Source organism: Arabidopsis thaliana (genome assembly GCF_000001735.4).
Source record: "Arabidopsis thaliana chromosome 1 sequence".
NCBI classification, from domain to species: Eukaryota; Viridiplantae; Streptophyta; class Magnoliopsida; order Brassicales; family Brassicaceae; genus Arabidopsis; species Arabidopsis thaliana.
The window spans coordinates 20,918,647-20,938,814 of NC_003070.9; the positions used below are offsets into that span (position 1 = coordinate 20,918,647).

The 20,168-nt window shown below is 38.3% G+C and overlaps 7 protein-coding genes, 1 long non-coding RNA gene and 1 pseudogene across 13 annotated transcripts; 4 read left to right on the plus strand and 5 right to left on the minus strand.

Annotated features, from left to right (window-relative positions):
- Positions 1-36: 36 nt before the first annotated feature.
- AT1G55930 (CBS domain-containing protein / transporter associated domain-containing protein) lies at positions 37-4,140 on the plus strand. 2 transcript variants are annotated; one of them, NM_104471.6, is made up of 14 exons: positions 39-800; positions 932-1,029; positions 1,123-1,216; positions 1,290-1,367; positions 1,469-1,572; positions 1,687-1,768; positions 1,846-1,985; positions 2,068-2,146; positions 2,258-2,321; positions 2,421-2,512; positions 2,595-2,660; positions 2,797-2,913; positions 3,025-3,204; positions 3,272-4,140. In NM_104471.6, the coding sequence occupies exons 1-14, from the start codon at positions 249-251 to the stop codon at positions 3,485-3,487; spliced, it is 1,962 nt and encodes a 653-aa protein (NP_175989.2). In that variant the 5' UTR covers positions 39-248; the 3' UTR covers positions 3,488-4,140. The 2 variants fall into 2 exon arrangements, with proteins under 2 accessions (NP_001321525.1, NP_175989.2); NM_001333747.1 differs by having other exon boundaries at positions 37-800; positions 3,025-3,644.
- Positions 3,696-5,941, minus strand: CYP708A1 (cytochrome P450 family protein). Of its 2 annotated transcripts, NM_001333748.1 has the most exons (8): positions 5,697-5,941; positions 5,280-5,610; positions 5,023-5,175; positions 4,680-4,940; positions 4,508-4,600; positions 4,343-4,421; positions 4,027-4,255; positions 3,696-3,717 (listed from the first exon to the last, which is right to left on the minus strand). In NM_001333748.1, the coding sequence occupies exons 1-8, from the start codon at positions 5,933-5,935 to the stop codon at positions 3,699-3,701; spliced, it is 1,404 nt and encodes a 467-aa protein (NP_001319246.1). In that variant the 5' UTR covers positions 5,936-5,941; the 3' UTR covers positions 3,696-3,698. The 2 variants fall into 2 exon arrangements, with proteins under 2 accessions (NP_001319246.1, NP_001323049.1); NM_001333749.1 differs by having other exon boundaries at positions 3,696-4,255; positions 5,697-5,937.
- On the plus strand, positions 5,005-5,597 carry AT1G55945 (uncharacterized protein; the record flags this gene model as incomplete). The annotated part of the gene is made up of 2 exons (NM_001333750.1): positions 5,005-5,129; positions 5,291-5,597. 2 exons carry the CDS (start codon positions 5,005-5,007, stop codon positions 5,595-5,597), a joined length of 432 nt encoding a protein of 143 aa, NP_001323048.1.
- Positions 5,942-6,394: 453 nt separating the features above from the next.
- Positions 6,395-6,973, minus strand: AT1G55947 (F-box/associated interaction domain protein; the record flags this gene model as incomplete). Its single annotated transcript, NM_001333751.1, has 1 exon — positions 6,395-6,973. One exon carries the CDS (start codon positions 6,971-6,973, stop codon positions 6,395-6,397), a length of 579 nt encoding a protein of 192 aa, NP_001323047.1.
- A 545-nt stretch (positions 6,974-7,518) lies between these two features.
- AT1G08077 lies at positions 7,519-7,800 on the plus strand. Its single transcript, NR_139366.1, has one exon. It is a non-coding gene; the product is annotated as an other RNA (long non-coding RNA).
- Positions 7,801-8,070: 270 nt separating this feature from the next.
- On the minus strand, positions 8,071-8,899 carry AT1G55950 (DNA-binding storekeeper protein-related transcriptional regulator). The gene has a single exon (NM_104473.2). It carries the CDS (start codon positions 8,850-8,852, stop codon positions 8,193-8,195), a length of 660 nt encoding a protein of 219 aa, NP_175991.2. The 5' UTR covers positions 8,853-8,899; the 3' UTR covers positions 8,071-8,192.
- A 97-nt stretch (positions 8,900-8,996) lies between these two features.
- On the minus strand, positions 8,997-11,563 carry AT1G55960 (Polyketide cyclase/dehydrase and lipid transport superfamily protein). Of its 2 annotated transcripts, NM_001333752.1 has the most exons (7): positions 10,947-11,371; positions 10,603-10,750; positions 10,461-10,523; positions 10,257-10,385; positions 10,082-10,163; positions 9,714-9,910; positions 8,997-9,600 (listed from the first exon to the last, which is right to left on the minus strand). In NM_001333752.1, exons 1-7 carry the CDS (start codon positions 11,177-11,179, stop codon positions 9,316-9,318), a joined length of 1,137 nt encoding a protein of 378 aa, NP_001322903.1. In that variant the 5' UTR covers positions 11,180-11,371; the 3' UTR covers positions 8,997-9,315. The 2 variants fall into 2 exon arrangements, with proteins under 2 accessions (NP_001322903.1, NP_564705.1); NM_104474.3 differs by having other exon boundaries at positions 10,257-10,523; positions 10,947-11,563.
- An 822-nt stretch (positions 11,564-12,385) lies between these two features.
- On the plus strand, positions 12,386-13,329 carry AT1G55964 (annotated as a pseudogene). The gene is made up of 7 exons: positions 12,386-12,476; positions 12,512-12,685; positions 12,758-12,827; positions 12,889-12,935; positions 13,024-13,055; positions 13,126-13,179; positions 13,263-13,329.
- Positions 13,330-13,804: 475 nt separating this feature from the next.
- HAC4 (histone acetyltransferase of the CBP family 4) lies at positions 13,805-19,706 on the minus strand (the record flags this gene model as incomplete). Of its 2 annotated transcripts, NM_104475.3 has the most annotated exons (16): positions 13,805-13,916; positions 14,015-14,214; positions 14,317-14,721; positions 14,808-14,886; positions 14,972-15,111; positions 15,190-15,505; positions 15,591-15,733; positions 15,824-15,880; positions 15,919-16,020; positions 16,108-16,236; positions 16,373-16,651; positions 16,757-17,053; positions 17,230-18,542; positions 18,652-18,906; positions 18,994-19,400; positions 19,508-19,706. In NM_104475.3, 16 exons carry the CDS (start codon positions 19,642-19,644, stop codon positions 13,805-13,807), a joined length of 4,371 nt encoding a protein of 1,456 aa, NP_564706.1. The 2 variants fall into 2 exon arrangements, with proteins under 2 accessions (NP_564706.1, NP_001319247.1); NM_001333753.1 differs by having other exon boundaries at positions 15,591-15,788; positions 15,875-16,020; positions 19,508-19,644.
- Positions 19,707-20,168: the final 462 nt, after the last annotated feature.

Genomic DNA, 20,168 nt, shown 5'->3' on the forward strand with positions numbered 1-20,168 from the left:
GTCATTTTACTATCTTTCTGTCACCTGCTCGACGGAGGAAAAGACGCCGCCTTTCTTCTTCTCTGCAAACATTTCACGAGTGACTCCGAACTCAGATAAATCTTAACTCTCAGTTCCATTGGTGTTTCGACCAACAGCCACAATCTTTTTTGGTGTATAAGTTATACTCTCAGTACTCAAGAATTAAAAAGGGGAAGAAATTGGTAAACTCTATCGCCGGAGAATTTTCGGTTTATCCTCCTATTCGTATGGAACTTGATTTATCTGTTCTAGGTCGTTCTTTCATTGTCACCAGAAGGAACTCAAGTATCACGAGACCATGTATCCAAAGCTCGAATTTTTCAGTAAGAGTTCTTCAGAGAAACAAGCATCGCCCACTCTGTTTCTCCACTAATCCGTCCAATTCCAGTTTTATTAGATTCCAAAAAGGATGTGACTTTAGTCATAGATGTCAGTTTGTTGTGTTGAGTGCGACTGGAGATCATGTGGGTATTAGTCAGAAACATTCCGATTCCACCGAAAAAGTCGATTCGATTAGGATTTTGCTGAAACGGGGAATCGTTTTAGGGGCAGTGGTGTGTGGAGTTTTGTTTTATGGATGTGGGAAAGTATTAGCATCAACAAGTGTGGTGGATGTGGCTTTTAGTAAGAGTATATTGTTGTTGAAGAATGCTTGGCCAAAAACTTCTCAGGTTCTTAAGGTTCTTAGAGAGCAAGGTCTAATCTTAGCTGTGCTTCTCGGTTTATCAGCATTCTTCTCCATGGCAGAGACTTCCATCACCACTCTCTGGCCCTGGAAGGTAATAAATAACTCCTCTCCTGGATTCAGTAATGCCAATGATGATAAGCTGTTCTGTTTTTATTCGTATCTTCACGCTCTTGTCTCTTGGATGGTTCTTTAAATGTGGTAGTGTTATGTGTTTTGTATCAGGTGCGCGAGTTGGCTGAAAAAGAGCCTGAAAATGGCGTTTTCAGGATGCTCCGCAGTGATGTTACCAGATTTTTGACAACCATACTTATTGGAACAACGTAATGGTTTTTTCTATTAGTTAGAATGTTGTTTTTTTTAATGTTCGCTTGAATCGTTTTGTCTCTTAACTTTGTTCTTTGGATTTTTCTTAGTGTTGTTAATATTGCGGCGACTGCCTTGGTCACTAAAGCGGCAACAGCTATTTTTGGTGAAGCTGGTGTTAGTGCAGCCACAGGAGTGATGACGGTACATATAAATTTTACTTGTTACTATCTTGACTGAGATAGAGATGGAAGTTTTGAGTCGTGAATGATTATAGGTAGCCATATTACTCCTGACTGAAATAACTCCGAAAAGTGTAGCGGTTCACAATGCTCAAGAGGTTGCCAGGATTGTGGTAAGTTTAAATTAGTTATCATTAGCAAAGACTTGACAGACAGAATATGCTCACATGATAAAAGAAATAGTCTGATTTATGTTGACTTACTATGCATCTAGGTCAGACCAGTGGCGTGGCTTTCCTTGATATTATATCCTGTTGGAAGAGTAGTAACATATCTTTCGATGGGAATTCTGAAAATTCTTGGTTTGAAAGGACGGAGGTATGCATCAGATTAGAGTTTTCTGTCCAAATCAAAATATATTAGTGTGCTTTTTTCCTTGTTGAGAGAGAGTTAACGCAACTTACCTATAGTCTATTTTTCTTTTGGTGCCAGTGAACCATATGTTACTGAAGATGAATTGAAACTAATGCTACGTGGTGCAGAATTAAGTGGGGCTATAGAAGAGGAAGAGCAGGTATGAGTTTGTTATATATGGATTTTCGATGAGTCTATACCATAGACTTGTGATAGTTCACATGATACATATTGCAGGATATGATTGAAAATGTGTTAGAGATAAAGGATACGCATGTTCGAGAGGTGATGACTCCTCTTGTTGATGTAGTTGCAATAGATGGCAGCGGCAGCCTGGTTGACTTCCATAACTTTTGGGTGACCCATCAATACTCAAGGTCTATAAATTTTCACAGCCTTTTTAGTGACCCTTTTTCGTCCATTAGGATTATTCGTTATGCTCAAATGTTTTCTTCACAGGGTTCCTGTTTTTGAGCAGAGGATTGATAACATAGTTGGTATTGCATATGCTATGGATCTCCTAGATTATGTTCCAAAGGTCTGGCTGCTTCATTTTCTGTTTCTTGTGTTTGTTTTCTTTTCACTGATAAGGACACCATAGTTGTGCACTTTTGTGGAATGAATTTATATATTTTCTTCTGTTTTGCAGGGTAAATTGCTTGAAAGTACCACTGTGGTGGACATGGCACATAAACCTGCATTCTTTGTCCCTGGTAATCATAGATGCATTCAATCTTTTAATCTAATACATATACCTTTGACATTCTTTGTTCACATGGAATAATCTTTGATGTTATGTCAATAATTTGCAGATTCGATGTCAGTTTGGAATCTTCTTAGAGAGTTTAGAATAAGAAAGGTTCACATGGCAGTTGTTCTTAATGAATATGGTGGAACCATCGGAGTATGTTGCTGGTTGTCCTCTTCTTTACTTTATTTTTTCTCTCCTGCTCTCTTGAAAGGTTGTCTAATTTCTCTCCATGCAGATAGTAACTCTTGAAGATGTGGTCGAAGAGATTGTTGGTGAAATATTTGATGAAAACGATTCAAAGGTAAGCTCATCCTAGTTTCAGCTTGTTGCCATTCTTCAAGGTTGGGTTGAATAGTAGGAGATTCAGAACAAAACGGGTTATATCTGAGAGCAGAGGAGATTCAAATTTCTCACTTCCATTGTTTTGGGCTCAATAGGAGGAAATTCAGAAGAAAACGGGTTATATCGTGATGAGAGCAGAGGGGATATATGATGTTGATGCCAACACTTCGATTGACCAGTTATCTGAAGAACTCAACATAAAGATGGCAGAGGTAATATACTCTGTAGCCGTGTCTTTAGTGTGTCCCTCTAGAAGGAAGAACCGATCTTTAAGATTGCTTGTTGGCAGAGTATAAACTATCCTTTTGTTTCCCTTTTCGCAGGGCCATCAGTATGAGACAGTCTCAGGTTTTGTCTGTGAGGCCTTTGGGTATATCCCAAAGACAGGTGAGAGTGTGACGGTAGTTCTTGAAAAGGAAAACTGGGAAGAGAATGATGAACAAGACGAGGGTAAGCACGAGCGTCAAGATCAGAAGGAGAAGCACCAAATTTATAGACTAGAGGTACATGGATTCATAGTACTACTTCCCCTTGCACCACATTCATAGTATAACTTAGATTTTTGGACAGATACTAGCAGGGAATGCCAGAAAAGTGAGTGCAGTCCGGTTCGAACGAGTTAGTGATATGGATCAAGTGTCAGAGGCCCGAGATGTAAAAAACATGGTTCCCAAATTCGTAAGAAAATGGAGCAGTGAGGAAGATTCCGATGGTAATCTCCAAGCCAAGAATGCCGTCTTTGATGAGCATCTAATTGCAGAAACTGAAAGTATGAAGAAAGAATAATGATAAAAGAGGAAAGAGGTGTTGTAAGTTTAAATTGCATGTATAGAAAGACTCGTTATAATGTTCACCAGAAAGTAGTAACTATACCTTCTTAATACATGTTGGGAAACAATTTATTCGAAATTTATGAGGAATACGAGAAAAAGTCCGATGAGCACACAAATAGCAGCTTTCAGGTCTTCCGACTTCATACTTGTCTGATTCTAGCTAGCTAGCTAGGTTTCCCAAATCTAAGAAATTGTTTGACAGAATAATAAAGAAAGTTAATATATTTCACTAGGCAGTGTATGTGTTTATACACACGCTCACCGATGCAATTAGGATTCATTACGTTAGAGATTAATTAGGATTACGATAACTATGAATATTCCACATGAGTCTTTTATGTTTTAGGATTCATAACACAATACTAAAAAAGATTTGCATTTTGATGAGATGAACTTAAAGGATTCTCGGAGATCGTTATGCGTATCGGCTTGGAGAATCGAAGTAAGGGTGCTCGGATGATATAAGATTTATCGATCAAAGAGAAGTCATACGTTGTGACTAGATGATGAAGAAATATAGCCATCTGAAGCCTAGCAAACTCTGCTCCTGCACATAGTCTTGCACCACCACCAAACGCCATGAACGTTTTAGAGCCAGAAAGCAATTCTTTCCCCTCCCATCTCCATGGATTAAACTCACATGGTTGTTCATAGATTTGAGGGTCATAATGAAGAAGAGATGGAACCACCAATACAATCCATCCTGCTGGAATTGTATACCCTGCAACCACAACACGATTTTGAATTAGATCATTTGGTAACAAACTTATAGTTATTTTTATGACGCAAAAGAGAGACCTAAACTTGCCTTTGATCTCCACATCATTCACCGCCTTTCTAAACATAGCAGGTGACAAACTTCCTAAACGAAGAGACTCATTGATAACCTGCAATTGCAACAATCAACTAAATGTTGAGTTTGGAATTTCATTTATTTAACAAGTACGTATATAATAAGAAAACAAAAAGCTACCATATGGGTGAAATTCATCATGGATCTATATTCTTTCCAAGTAACTCCAGATTCTTTATCAGCTCTGTTTTGGAGGATGGTCTCATGTTCTCTCTGTTTAACATAAATAAGCTTAAGCATCTCGTTTCAAAGAACAAAGATTCAAACTTCGATATCTCTCTAAGTAAGTTACCTTCAGCTCCATAAGCACTTTGGGGTTTTCAGCTATGAATTTCACAGTTAATGCAGTCATAGTAGAAGTAGTTTCATAAGACGCAATCAGTAAACTAAGTATTAGCTCTACTGATCTTTCCTCGTTGATCGTATCGCCTTCTTTCTCCACCTCATATATCATTGTCTCCATGAAGTCTCCATATTTTGAGTCATCCGATGTTGCTTCTTCTCTCCTCTCTTTGAACATTCTTTTTAGCATCTTCATCACATTGCTGCGTGCCTTTACATAGAAAAGTGGATCCAGAATGTTTAATAACCAGACAAAATCCTTGAGCTGACAAGTTATGGACAAGAGATCTTACCATAAGACCATTGTAAAGAGCGTTCCAAAAAGAAGGATCAAAAGGGGACCTAACCAAATCAAAGCTGAAATCTCTAAAACTCTCTATCAGTTTGCTCTTAGTCTCAGGTTTGATGTTACTTATGATCATCAGGATCATTTGTTCCAATATCAACTGCATTAATAAAAACAAGATATAAACCTTATCAAAAAAGAAAAGTGATTAAGGTAGACATTTGATCGCGTCAACTAGATGGACTTAGGTCTTATTAATTATACTCTTCCACTAGTATCTTTGACGTCTACAACGCCTTGGAAGGAGACAGATTTGAGATGCTCGCTTGTTGCTATGTCGATTTGTTGTATAAATCTCTGCTTCAAACACTCAGGGCCAAGAAGCTGCAGAGCAATATGTCTCATGTACCTGTGGAAGTCCTTGCCTTGCTTGAAGAACAAGTTATCTTTCCCAAAGATTCTAACAAGAGCTTCTGGATAGCTCATGATGAAACACCTGTTCTCTTGTTTGAGAATCTCAAAGTTCACTTCCGGATCTGTCGAAACAATCGTTTTAGAGCCGAGGATATTCGTCCGGAATAATGAACCACCGTGCCTGAAGCAAAAACCAGAGAAAGATTAGAGAAGAAAGAAGAGAAATCAGACAGATTCTTGAAACCTGCAGATTTAATGAAAACCAACTTGAACATTCTTTTCTTGACAAATGGATGGATTTCGTTGAAACTGTAAGGTTTGAAGAACTCAACGGTTTCTCCGATCACCGGAAACCCCATTGAACCTGGAGGTAGTTTGCCGGAGCAGTTAGGGTTAGCCCATCTATAGAGCCAGAGACTGATCTTGACGACCACTAAAGCTATAACAAAACTCAGTGCAACACCCCACATTTCTTTCATAATATCTAAACTAATGAGATTGTTCATATTTATAAATAGCTACATATTTTGAGGAAGCAATATGCAAGAAAACCAAATCTTACAAGTTACTACTGTAATTCTATTATTATTATATCTTCAAATTACAAGATTAACTATATTATATACTAATACACTAGAAATAAGTAAGAGAAATACATAACTTAAACTGTTAAGATTTTAACTCTGTGTTTCTTTTGATATTTGTATAGAAATTTTAATTCAAGTTAGTTGGCCAACTATGAGATCTCGACGACCACCAAAGATATAACAACACACAATGTACGTAACAGCTCACATTTCTTTTGATATTATTATTAGCTATTAGTAAACACTGATTGATTCTAAAACACACAAACTAAAAAAGCATACATTAATTAGTAGAGATAGTAAAGAAGATAGGATTAAATTCAAGACTCCAAGTAGATGACGCTCTCACTGTGATCCATGAACATGACGTCAAAATGTCTAATCTAATTTGTGTTTACGAAACCAGTTGTCCGGTATACCTTTGATTTCAATCTTTCTCATATCGTTTCTTTGTAGATCATAACAAAGAATGTGAAAGGGAGAAACCAAAACCTGTGGTATCAAGACAAGCTTGCCACTTTGACTTGTACCGTTTACGTTGAATATAATGTCTACTTGGACTAAATGCAGCTGATAAGGATGCAAAACCATAGTCTTTTTGGACCATTCCTTGTTGATCCCGGCATCTTCCAGAACCCTTAAAACCAACATCCCCTTGTCTCTAAGATGGTTAGAGTCAAGAAGAGTAACTTTTCCACCATACTCTATAAGACTCACATTCTTCCTGGATCCATCTCCGTCGTCCCTCCGAGGTATTTGGCTCATTGTGAGCTCTTCCGATCTTATGTCGAAACTCACAAGCACAGAATTATACATGTCAATCCAAGCTAGGTAATATGTAACCCCATTGATACACTGTCCTCGTCGGACCGGTATGAAAGGACAAAAGTCTGATGGAACCTTTTTCCATGAACCTACTTCATGAGGTTTTGGGACAAAGACCCAATGCTCTGGCATTGTCGTTAGGTTTGGCGCAATTGAGCAGATTACTCTGTATTGGTCGTTAAGAGGGTGATGTCCGAAAGACCATTAATTTCTCAGTAGCTGGAGGTATAATGCTGGATCTGACGGCATTGTGTGTAAGGTGAAAAGTTAATATATATTAAATCAAAACCTAAAAAAACTCGAACAAACCAAAATATTAAATGTGTTATCCTATAAATTTTTGTAGTTTACATAACATAACTTCTAGTGGTAACAAAACTGATTTTTCTAATCTTAATTAAATGGTAAATGTAATTTTATATAGCAAAAACCTTAATCTTAGAAATTGCAAATCGAATTGAAAAAATAAATCAGAAATTAAAAGAAATTTTATTGCTGTTTTTAATATAATGATTTGTTTGAATTTAAGTTTAGTTTATTAATAATAGGTGAGAGTTTAAAAAAAAAAAGTTGAGAGTTTTTAATATGTTTGGAGGAAAGGTGGGGGTTTTTCTACCCATTTTCCGATAATAGGAGTTTGTCCCAGCTTTAGCTTTACTTACATATCTTTGTTTGTGGTGGCAGAGCCAAAAATTGAGTTAAAGCTGGTTTGAGTAGTCACCAGTTCCATCATCATCATGTTCATGCATGTCGGATGTACCTTGCAAATAAGGAGAAACAACAAATTAGTAGAACAAATTCAAGCAGCAACAAAGAATAATGTCCGGTTTGTGAAGTTACTAGTTGCAGCTTTGTCAATTGTACTTGCATCGGTTTCATGAGGTGCATCTTTGTTCTTATTCTTCTTCGCTGCCACTCTACGGTCTCTGTTTTTATGATTTTTCTTTTTCTTCTTCTTGGCTCTGCGGATTTTGAGGCCAATGCTCTTAGACATTGATGAGTGTTGAAATCAGCTTGAAAGAACCATGTAATCTTTAAACTTGGCAACAAAATGACTCATTGAGCCTAACCAAAATGAGAGTATTTTTACCAAATTTATACCATAAACCTTGACCACAATTTAAACACAATTGTATGCATTAAAATCTAATCTGCCGTTCTTTCATAATGTTTTTAGCAACAAAATCCAAATATCAAAAACCAAAAAAAAAAGAACCAAATAGAAAAAACAGAGTCATAAGGGATGAAAATGAAAAAGGATGCATTACAATTCTAAATTCAGACTTGTTTAATTTGCTCCAGTGATCATCGAGTTGACCTCATCAAAAATCTTGTCTTTAGCCACAAGTATTCAGATTTCATATATTTCAACATTTGCTAGAGAGTTCTCATCTACACCTTTGTTCCTTTTCTGTACAAACTTGTCTTTCAAACGACGGATTTTGGTAGTGAATTGACGACTATTCGCTTGAAAGCTAATGATGTTCTTCACCGTATCAATAAAACCAGTCATATCATCATAAGAAATCGTCCCTTTATCATTCTGGAAATCAACCATGCCTTGCAACAAGACGATCTTATCATCATCACTCAATATTCTTTGAAAATACTTCTTTTTGGTATCTGTTGACACCATCTTATCATCATTCATCTTGGCTACAACAACGGAACCGCAAATCTTCTTCTCCAGCTCGGTTTCAGAATATGAATCGGAGTCATGCCTTTCAGCAGCAACGATGATAAAAGCAGAAGCCGGAAGATTCTTACCAAGATATTTTTCTCCTTCTTCCTCAGTCTCCATTTTCTCGTCGTCGCCATAAGATTCCGTCGGTGGATTTTCCAATGGTTGTAGATATCTTTTCTTCCTCGGCGGATCTTCCAACAATCTCTTCACCGTCGATGGATCTTTCTCCGGTTTGAGACACTTGTTCTTCTGTTGGGAACGCTTGTTTTTCTTGGCCATCAAACTTTTGAGAGAGTGGGAGGCCAAAAGTTTTGTTATTCTTTTCATTTTTTTTCCTTTTGTTGTCAAGATAAAAAAACGTTTCAGTTTTGTAATGAGATAATATCATAGTAAAGGTCTTCTATTTATTGTGGTGTTGGACTCTTCACTCGCCGCTTAGCATCTAGGGTTGAGCTATAGTTGCTACAACTTCCAAAAAGAAGGGCTAAAAGTAGACCTCATAAGCTTTCTCTTTAGTCTCAACTTTAATGTCACTAATGTTCATCTGTCCCAATATCAACTACAATCGAACAATTTGTAGTGACTCAAGAATCAAGTAAAGATTGATTGGGATAAAGACCTTACATAGTACATACAATTACAAGAATGATAACCTTTAGGCTTGTATGTTTATAATGTATGCTTTTACATTCATATCAACACCGACTTGCATTTTGTATACGCTAGTGGTAGTACTACTGTGGTACAACAATTTGATACCAAAAGCTACCAGAGTTCAGGAGAAATTTACTTAAATGGTGGTGGTCTGGGTGGTCTGATTCAGAGAAGTTCCACGTTTGTTCAGCTTCGTCAAGAGGTAAGCCAATGCGACTTTAGCACCTAAGGCTGAGGGACCACGGGACAAGCAGATCGCACCGCCCACAAGTACTAGACCTTTTGCTATCAGTTTCGTTGATGGCTTTCTCATTTTTTTCTTCTGTTTGGCGGCTACAACATGACTCAACACTCCTTCACCACTACTTGTTTCCATGGAGCCTGTGACATTATCTGTCCCAGTTTCTAACTCTGATGGAACCTGAAGATACAACAATCAATGTCAGTGAAGACCCAACCCAACCGGTTGCTTTAAGCATATTTTCAGGACACTAAATACCATTTTACAGAACAGAATTTTCATATGAATCTCACCTCTTTCATTAAGGTGACAGCAGATAGAATGGGTCCTTGGGTTCTATGACTGGTTGCTATGTATTTACAAAGAGCGTTTTCCATCTTACAAACGTAACTCCATATGCCTTTTGAGAAGGCGAGCTTGGCCATCTCAACATTTAACCCAGCATTCTCCTGGTGAAACATTTTGATCTCACACGCATTTCTACCGGGAACTGCAGCAAGTGTGTCAAAGGTATCAGTCAGATAAGTATCAAAGGTAGAAAGAATGCTGACAACAGAAACTGAAAAAAGAAACTAAGGACCGTGTTCACCATGATCAATCAATATCTGGTTATATGGTATTCAAACAACACTGACTAGAACTTTTAGGTGAATCCACTTGCCTTGCCTGATTCGCCAACCAGATCTAAAGTAACTTACACGTACATACTTCCTCTGTTGTGGTACCATATTGTGATCACATTCCTAATAGTAACCAAAGAGCAAAATGATAAGTAAAGAAGCAACAACAAATTGCGACAGATAGAGGGAGAGAGAGGTTTTTTGGTTGAATTTGACCTTTGTGAAACAGTAGAACTTCTTCTCCTTTCCTTGCCACAATCTCCAAGCTAGAACGTACTCTCTCGATGTCAACAAGGGAAACTTTTTAATGGTGCGACCAATCTCAATTCCAGTATTACTATCAACCTGCAACTGCTCATGCTCAACCACAGTCTTATCCCATAGTTTCCTATAATCATTGTCCATGTAAAAGTCCCTCACAATCTCTGCAGAGAAACCCTCGAAGACCGTGACACTTAGGTACTTCATAGGACCACCGCCATCCTAATAATAGAGCCAAAAGGATACTCAGTAATCAGAATAATAAAAGACTAAAAAGACACTTTTGAAAGTAAGTTACTACTTTGGGTTTGCAGCGTTTAGCAGAGTATGAAATGCGATCGTTGCTTTTGTGAATAACATGTTCCCATATCTCCGTGGAATCATTTGTTTCCTCCTCCAAATTCTCGATCAGAAATTTCAAATCTTCATCAGAGACTAGTTTGGATATCCTGCAAAAAAATGTATAAGAGGAATCTGGTAGCTCAATGAAACCAATCCACATAAAGCCTAAAGACAATTCCACTCAAGTAGAATCCTTCAAAGTTTAAACATTTCAAAAATCAAACGCACTTTAAGCAAAAAAGGATTAGTTTTTTTCATTAGCCAAAGTGAGTAATTAAACATTTGATTGAGAAACCTTTTTACCTTGATTGAGAGTTCGCGGGAACTGATTCTGTAGAGGGAGAGGAAGAAGAAGAAGAAGAAGAAGAAGAAGAAGGAGCAGAAGTGAAGAAGCGAAATTTAGTGGAAAAGAAGATATGAAGGAGAAGGATTAAGAGAAGCGAAATCGCGGTGGTCCATAAATAACAATCGGAAACAGCTCGCCGAGAAAGTTCGTCGGAGAAGAAAGACAAAGCCCAGGTTGATACGCTCTTCATCGAATTCCAAAATCTCGACGATTTGCGAAATCATTCATCCATCGTGGCGTCTGTTTTTGTGTTTTCCAGTTGCAGATGCGGGCAAGGCAACGGATTCTGGACTCTGCTTTTTCTCTTTATTTTATGGTGTCGCCCCCCCAAAATTTGATTTTTTGTTCTTTTTGACCCCTTTTTTTATTTTCTTACAACTTTGCCCTCTTTGTGTTAAATCAATGGGTGTTTATATACAACAAGAACATGACCAAACTATTGACAGGTCAGACTCGATTTGTGATCTAGAACCATAAATTGAGGCAAGCCACATAATGAAATCGAAAGAACCTGTCGTTTTAATTCATGTAAAAGATATGGAAGAAATGAAGTGTCAGAGAAAATGGATAAGGGCCATAAGGCAACGATTGACTCTATTGATTCTGTGACAATCACAATCACACAATACTTGTTCTAATAGCAAATATGTGGAGAAAACCACAAAGAAACAAATATTCTGATACTATAGAGAGACTAATGGTTCATGACTAAGGAGGACCGGATACACCAGTACCAATAGCTGATCCAATTTGATATATGGCCAGTAATAAACCGGACTATCAATTTCCTCTTTAAAGTTATACCTTCAAAATTTAACAGAAAATGTATTTTGTAGTTGAAATCTATCCAACTTCATTATTCAATAGTTTCTTGCATCAAATATATCGGCTACTGCAAATCTTGGTTCTTAAAAAAAATGTTGATTTGGTTTGAATTCCACAGGTGATTTTGGTTTGAGTCGGTTCAGAGTGGATATTCTGCCTCTAACCGGTGGGCTTAATTGTCTTCTCCGTTTATTGAATCCCCTGGACGTTAGTTTGAGCTTACTTTATTGGGCCTATGGTATATATACACAATGGTCAGGCCCATGGTAATTCAAGCAATTGAACACTCTAGTCTAGTGTATGAAATTATGAACAAACAAACATTAATACACTCTTTCTTAGATCATAGTATTTTCCCTGTCGCTTGATGAACAGCCATAGCTGCTTATTATCCATGGATGGATGAAACAATGTTTATCGTTCATCCTATCTGTCTCTATCTCCATTGCATAACTTTCTCCACATTGTGCCACCTGAAACTGTTGGAACTCATTTTTGCGCGGTCCTACAGAAACCACAAATATGCCATTAGAAACTCGAGATTTCTCAAAAGGTTCATTCTCGAGAGCAAATGGAATTGCAGTTTCTGTCTGATGAGCTTGAGTTGGCCATCACAGACCGTGCTGAAACCCACAGGCGTGATGTGAGTTTAGTTCTTTTTCATCTATAAAGAGTTTGTTGGTTTCTCTCCTTTAACTTGCTAGCTACCAAGTGAATCCTGACCAAAACTCTGTTCCTGCAGCGTTGTCTGTCACCGCAGAGCCTTCTCTAGGATCAGCGATTAACCACAAGCCAAGAATAAGATAGAGTCCTGAGCTCCATGAGCATTTTCTAGAGGCAGTGAACAAGCTTCAAGGGCCTAAAAGACTAAGTAGCACCAAAACGGGTACGGGAACTAGAAACGGGGACGGAAAACGGCGAAGTCAAAATTCATAGTATGTAGAGACAACTCCTAAGGCTGCTATGAAGCTAATGAATGTTGAGAGTTTGACCATCTATCAAGTGAAAAGCCATCTGACCCTGACAGAAATTTCAACTACATAAGCTGAATTATCTTTGAAGCTGTATTTTTTCCTTGCAGAAGTATAGACTAGCCAAGTATATGCCAGAGAGAAAACAAGGTAACTTGTTCCCTCATCTGCTTCTAGTTCATATATGATCATCTGAGAAAGTTTATTTATTGATTCATTGTTTTTTTTTATTGAGAAGAGAAGAAAGCAGCTTCGAATAACTTTTGGATTGTGGGATATGTTTTCAAACATTTTCTTAAAAGTTTTTCTGTTTACTTTTTGTGCAGAGCCGTACAGTTAGCAGAAGCTCCGTCTGCAGATGGAAGTACAGAAGCAATTGCATGAACAGCTCGAGGTAAAACTCTAACATTGGTGATAAGGTTTCATTCAAGATTTGCTCTCAACCAATTCATGTACATGTTACTGCTGGGTGAGTAGGTACAGATGTCACTACAACTACGGATAGAAGAACATATATACTAAGTACTTGGAAAAGATCTTGTAAGTACAACACTAATCTTGTAAAACCAATGCATCTGAAGTTAACGCCGACAAATGTGAAACTTCCCCGAAACGTCCAAGAATTGAAAACTGAACATCCTTCAAGGTAGTAGTAAGTAGTCACTTTTGAGGTCTATCTGTTGTAAATAAGGTCCATTGTGTACTTGTGTTTACTATATGATCCTATAAAAGAAATAGATTGTCAAATTCCTTTAGTTATTTACAAAAGAATCAATCAACAAAGAATATGAAAGAGACTTCAAATAAAAAATCCACCACAACCGACATCTTATATTTGGCAAATATGTACCATCCTATGTGCCTCCTCTAATCTTAACTTATAATTAGCTACCTGCTGAAGAGACGAAAAAGCTCCTCCTTTTGCTTCTAGTCTTCCTTTAATTCTATGCAATAATAGTCTACAAAATAGTCTCTTGTTTTTGTTGAGAATGCAGCTGGCATGTAATTGATCAGATGAGTCAGCCAGTGCGGGTGGCTTCAGCGGCCCTTTCCCGCATCATCTCCATTACAGCAGCTCTACGCCTTTTGTCTGCCTGCTGCTGCTTCCTTCTACTAATCGCTCTCAAACCGCTGTTCAACGGAGATGCAACACCAAAGAGTTAGCTATCTATCTATATATGACAAGTTGTTTAATCAGTGTAAAAGCATGTGAAAAAAACTCTATGTACCTGCATTTGGGGACAGTGCACTTGGAATCTCTACAGTTGCGGGCATGGAGTTTGAGGAGACTCCACAATCCCTTACAAATGGGGCAATCTCCAGTCGTACAGTCTATACAATGTCTGAAGAGCATCTTACTCTTACGACAACCTTGATATTGGCACTGTGTAGAGCGGCATGTAGCTGCATGTACTAGCAGTTTTTTTAACTGCAAATATCAACAAACCACCGAGCTTTATTCCTCTGTTTCTGGCAGCTACACACACACATAAACAATCTAAATATAGGTAAAGGGCTTATCAGAAGATACCTTCTCAAGCTTGACTTGATAACTCTGACTAGCTTGCCCGTTCTGTTGTACAACAGTACTATCCGTAGAAGATGAACGGCTTGTCAGTTTATGTGAATGGTTTATAGAGTCCTTTGAGTAACAGGCACTGCAGACATCATAGCCCGGACAAACTTCACAGTGCCAGCCTTGAGAGTTTTCAACTTCTTGTTGGCAGATGGTGCAAACCGTCGCAAATGCAGGGGCAGTGGGGTTGTGGAGATGATAGAGAATCATCATGGAAGAATGTTTCGCCCGCCTGAGAGTCTCGTACTGATAGTTATTTCCTTGGCAAAGATTCAGGAAAGCTTGTCTATTATGGAAAAATTCGCTCTCGAGGTTGTTATCTTTGTCTTCAATCTTGGTGGGAACGTCTTTGATGGCCACCTGCAAAGATCCACACCTTGTCAGTTTCTAAGATACAAAAGGAGAGAATGAAACTCTTAAATCTCTAACCACCATTAGAAACTTACAGGAAATAGCGCGTGTTTCTCTTTCTGATTAATCGGATGTCTCTCTATATTTATGCGGTTCTGTTCCACTTCGTAACACCTATGGTTGAAAGACAGTTGTTTAGTCGAATGATTTGAAGTATTATATAGCCTGAGTATGATCATATATGTAGCAGAGATCTTACTTGTCACAGATCTGAAAATTCTTGCAGTGATTGCAGACCCACCGGTTTCCAGATACCATGAGAGTGGTACAATGCTTGCAGCAATGTTGCAAATGAACCATTATAAAATCTTCCTTCATCGGACAAATGGTCTCACCGAGCTACAGAAAAACAGAACAAATAAATAAAAGCTGGTGGAAGCAAGATCATAATAGTGGAATGGAGAAATAAGAAGTTACTTTTTGCATCATAAGTCGATCCTTGGAGGCATTAAGAGAAAGGTCCAACTGGCCAACGGCTTTTAGGGCTCTTTTCGATATGACCTTTTTGGTCAATCCTTTTCTATGTAACTTTGTCTCACCATCATCTTCTTGGTTCATTTGGCGTAGTAAATCCTCAGCAGCACTTGGCCAGTAATCTCCATCAAAATATGGCAACCTTGCAGCAGTTACATTAGCTCTACATTCACCAGACTGGACAAAAAAATGATTGTAGAGGTTTGTGCATTCAACGACCACATCTTCTTTTGAAGCTTTTCTTAACATTGCCAAATACCTGAAAAGGTAGGAATGTGATTAGTGCCAACAAATGTACATAACACTGACAAACAAGTAAAAACAGAACAGTCGCGATCTCATACCATTCCCTTAGTTTGTCGGTCTTTGGAGTCTTCTGGATTTCAGGATGACAGTAAAGAATGTAATCGTCACCCTTAAGTGGAGGACATGCCCATATATAGCAGCTTGTAAAACCACGTTTCTTACAATAATCGAGATAACCAATCTGCAAATTCGTAACAATGATAAGTTTCATGTACTCGTGAAGCAAAACACGAAACCTAAAGAAGATGGGATTAGAGATAAAACGGCTTACCAGAATTTCATGGTACACAAAGGTGCGAAGGGCTTCTCCAGACACAGTTCGAAAGGTCTGAAATACTTAACAGAGTCCAGATAAGAAAGGTATACCCGCCGCTCATTGGGAGGTCCAGAGTCTGTCCCAAATTCCTGAACGAACATACCAAACAAGCATACTTCCACATTTTCAATCTTCTGAAACAGAAAAATGGCCTGAAATATATAAAGAAAATACATCTTGTAAGTGACAAACAAGCATCATGAAAATGAATAAGAACAAATACCATGAACCATTGCTACCTTGGACTTATAAGGGAATTCAGATGGATAATTTTCTTCACGGAAAAGCTCAAGGAAACGTTCCTTTACTTCTAATACTTTATCAACCGATGCCACAACTCTGACAGTAAGTGATTCAGCTCCTGGGACCTGATATATCAATAATGAAGGTAGATGGTTATTATAACAAAATTTGCTCCAGGCTGTTCAAGTGAACCTAAAGCTCATGTATCGTAAAAGAACAAAAGCATAAAACAGTTGACAGCCTTAAAGAGTTAGAGATCACCTCCTCATAAGTTTTTCCTTGAAGTCTAGCCCTCTCTTGTCTTTCCTCCTTCAACTTTTTGAATAACCGCTCCTCTAGATGCTTGCTAAGAGAAGTAACTGGTAAACTTGTTGCCCCCGGAACAGCACTTAGTGGTAATGGTCTTCTTTCTCTTTGTTCCACCTCTTGTATATAGCAACTAGGGCAAGTGTACTTGGTGGATTCTCCATGATTTCTTCGGCTGTTGAACAAAGCACAAATTATATGCTGCCATGCTTCACACTTATCACATTGCACCCACTGCAGAAAACCATTGGTTTGGTTCAGACACACACAAAAAAAGAAAACAAAGAAAAAAAAAAACAAAGGAAGAAACAAATTTCCGAAATCATGAGGCATACATACCCCTTCCGGAACTTGTTCATCATTTTTCTTTTTCTGAAGCCTTGTTTTCGGTATAGAAGTTCCATCAAGAAAAACCAATTTTTCACGCGCTTCATTGTAGCAAGGTGCACAGACATAGTGCCTTGACTCACCAACCGCAATACTATAGTGCAAGGCATTTTTCTTGATGCGTATACCACAAGGTGAGCAGTAAATAGGTACTGGCTCAAATACAAGCCACTCAACAGCACATAACTGACAAGAATTCACAGACATGGAGCACCCCATTGCTTTGTTTTTTTCTGCCTTGGTTTTACTCTGAAAATAGAATTACAAAGAAACAAAAAAATTAGTATCGTTCACAGCCATGTGCATTCTTAGTTACTTTCAAACAAACAAAAAGCAGAACAAGGATACAGAGTAGGAAAAATAAGACCTTGTGAAAACCAAGAAAGGTTAAACAAGAATTGAAGTTTTAAAATCTGAATGTTTACCTGTCCTACCCACTGACGAAGACTGCGGATATGCTCCTTTACTTGCTCAGGAGTAAACAATTCAACAAGTGAGGAGATTTCCATCTTAGACGCATCTACAACTTCCACAGACTGTTTCACATTCTCTTCCTTTGGTGCACTCATTTCATTCATACATTTGGATTTCCCTTGTGCCAATAAGCAACTAGTTTTTTCAACCATAGCAAAACCACCACAATTATTACCCTTGGGAGTATCTTCAGCAACATGTTTCACCAGCTCCCTGGTAACGGGAATCTCAGAAGCACCAGGAACATCAATGTCCATAGGCATAGCCTCAACTTTGAGGCTTTGCAAACCATCTTTCTCTTGCATATTCATTAAGGAATGAGGTTTACAGACAACACCACATCCTGTCACCGAAATGCTCTTTGTCTCGGGAGTGATATTTTGGGAGGGTCGATGTAGTTTCGGGCGCTTGATTGAGCGTTGCAGATCAGCATCAACAGATGGAGCTTCAGCACCTCCTTTTTTATATGCTTGCCTGGATTTTGAGGATTTCTTGGGTTGACATTTTGAACTAGCTGAGCTACACTTAGCTCTACGGAGAGGTACAATTGTGTATTTATTCTTTTCCATGTATTCTCTGACAGCTACACAGGTACGGCACGATATGCTTTTGCATTGCTTGAAATGATCTAACCACATCCGAGTACCAAGACAATACCTATATTTGCAGTTAGGGACCTTGCAGCAGTCTATATGTTTCACTATCTTTCTGGCTTGAAAGCAAAACTTGCTCGCACACTTATCTTTCTTAGCCTTGCAATGACGTGCATGGAACATAAACGGAATCCACCGCAGAACGGTGTTCGAAGACGTTTGACCACAATCTTCATTAACCTGTTTACTTGGTACATGCATGACAGGAGCAGCTAAAGCCATAGCTTGCTGAGTCAGATTGGGAAGTAAACGATCTTGGTTCTGGAGTTGGCCAGGATAAAGATTTTGGGAGTGTTGTCCTCGGTGCTGGCGAGACCCATGATTTGAGAGTTGTTGACTGACCTGAGGCAAATTGTCTCTGTTATTGGGAGCAGATTGGAAATTGGTATTCCACAGGGGATGATGTAGTTGACGTTTAGGCAATGGGGTTTGTTGCATTGGTTGCAGGTTTGAGTGATAACTTGTGACGGTAGGGTCAAGTCCCTGCATAGGATTGGGGTTGTTCCATGGAATTGAATTCTGAGCAACTGCCATTGAGCCAGATGACATAACAACTCCACAGGGATATGGATTACTTTGACCAAAAGAAGCAACGTTGCTCATTGAGTATCCTTATCATGGGAGAAAGCAACTTGTCAGAAACGTACCATTACATGAATTGCATAAAAGAAAAGTGAAAGCGAAAAGAAATAGATAGTAAGAGATAGGGAGAGAGATTACTATGCATGTGTGACTGATCAGGTGGTGGTTGCAGAAAAGGTTGAGGTAAAGTTGAAAAATGTGTAGCATTGAAGAGGTCTTGAGAAGTCATGGGTATATTAGCAGAAACTGGTACACAGTTGCCGTTAAATCCAGTAATCAGAGGACTAGAGATCCCACAAGTAATTTGGTTCATATTCGGCCTATTAACTTCAACCATCTGGTGATTAGCACCAGTAGAATGGTGTGTCTGCATGTCAGGCCCAATAGAAAATGCTGCAGATGATAAGGTATAGAGTCAAAATAAAGAACAGCATGTCAGTATAATTTGAAAAAGAATCAGGAGAGATCAAAGATGTGTACCTCCAGCTGTTGCAGTGGTGCAATTAATTGGCACAAGGCTTCTTCCGCATTGGAAAGAGTTACTAACGCTTATGGAAGTATGGACCGCTCGGGTAGATGTAATACATTGAGCCTCTCCGTTATTCATGGCAGCAGCAGCAGCACGCCGCTGAGAAAGCATTGTTCCAAGCTGTTGCAATATAGTTCGTACACGGGCGTCAAAAGTTCTTAAATCGAAGTACTCCTCAAATGATCGAGAAGACTTGAGGAGTTCTTCCTCAATCATTCTTGTTGCCGCAATACACTGTTGATCCTGCTTCTCTAAGAGAGCACGTTGCGTGGCATCATCAACACGCTGCTGTTGCTGCTGATTCTTCTTGTCTAGAAAGATTTGATGCTGCTTCTGCTTGTGTCTTACGATAGCATAACTGGAGAAAGAATATATGATGGTTAATATAGCAAATTAAAGATAAGATCATGAGACAACATATGTATAATAAGGGCAATAAAGAGAGAGCGAAGATGATTATGTTACATTCTATTTCTTAAAGCAGTGCGTCTCTTCTTTATGAAATTATTAGCATCCTGCTGAGGAGAAATAACAGTTATTGGTGCCGACGATGACGAAGAAACAGCAACAGAGTTCTGAGGAACTTCTTTATTATTATTCATATTTTTCTTTCAACAGAGCATGTGACCAAAGCCTCCTAGCTCCTCCTATTTTTGACCTGAAGAAAAAGTAATTGATTTTAGGGCTCCGCCTAAGTCAAAAAACAAAGGTCAATTATATAAGGTTCGCAATTTGATTAATTAGCGTTGAGAAGCCAAATACAGTCAACGAGAACGAAGACGACCAAAGAAACAAAGGATGGTCTTGGTCGATGAGTTAAGATACTACACTACGTGCGATTGTGACGGGGAACTATGGGACGCATGAAGAGGAGGAATAGGGATTTGTCTTTTATATCCAAAAAATCAATCAAGCCCTTTATTTTATTTATTTATTTATTTAGTTGACAAAAGTTATATAAATCAACTAGTTTGACTTTTGTTTTTGACGGAATCAACTAGGAAAGTTAAGATGTTATGTTTTGTTATATTTTTAAAAAAACTTCAGGCCCAACTACAAAAAAATATTGGAAAATAAAAACAATTGTGGAAATTATTAAGGTTAGTCTCTCTTCTTTTTTTTTTTT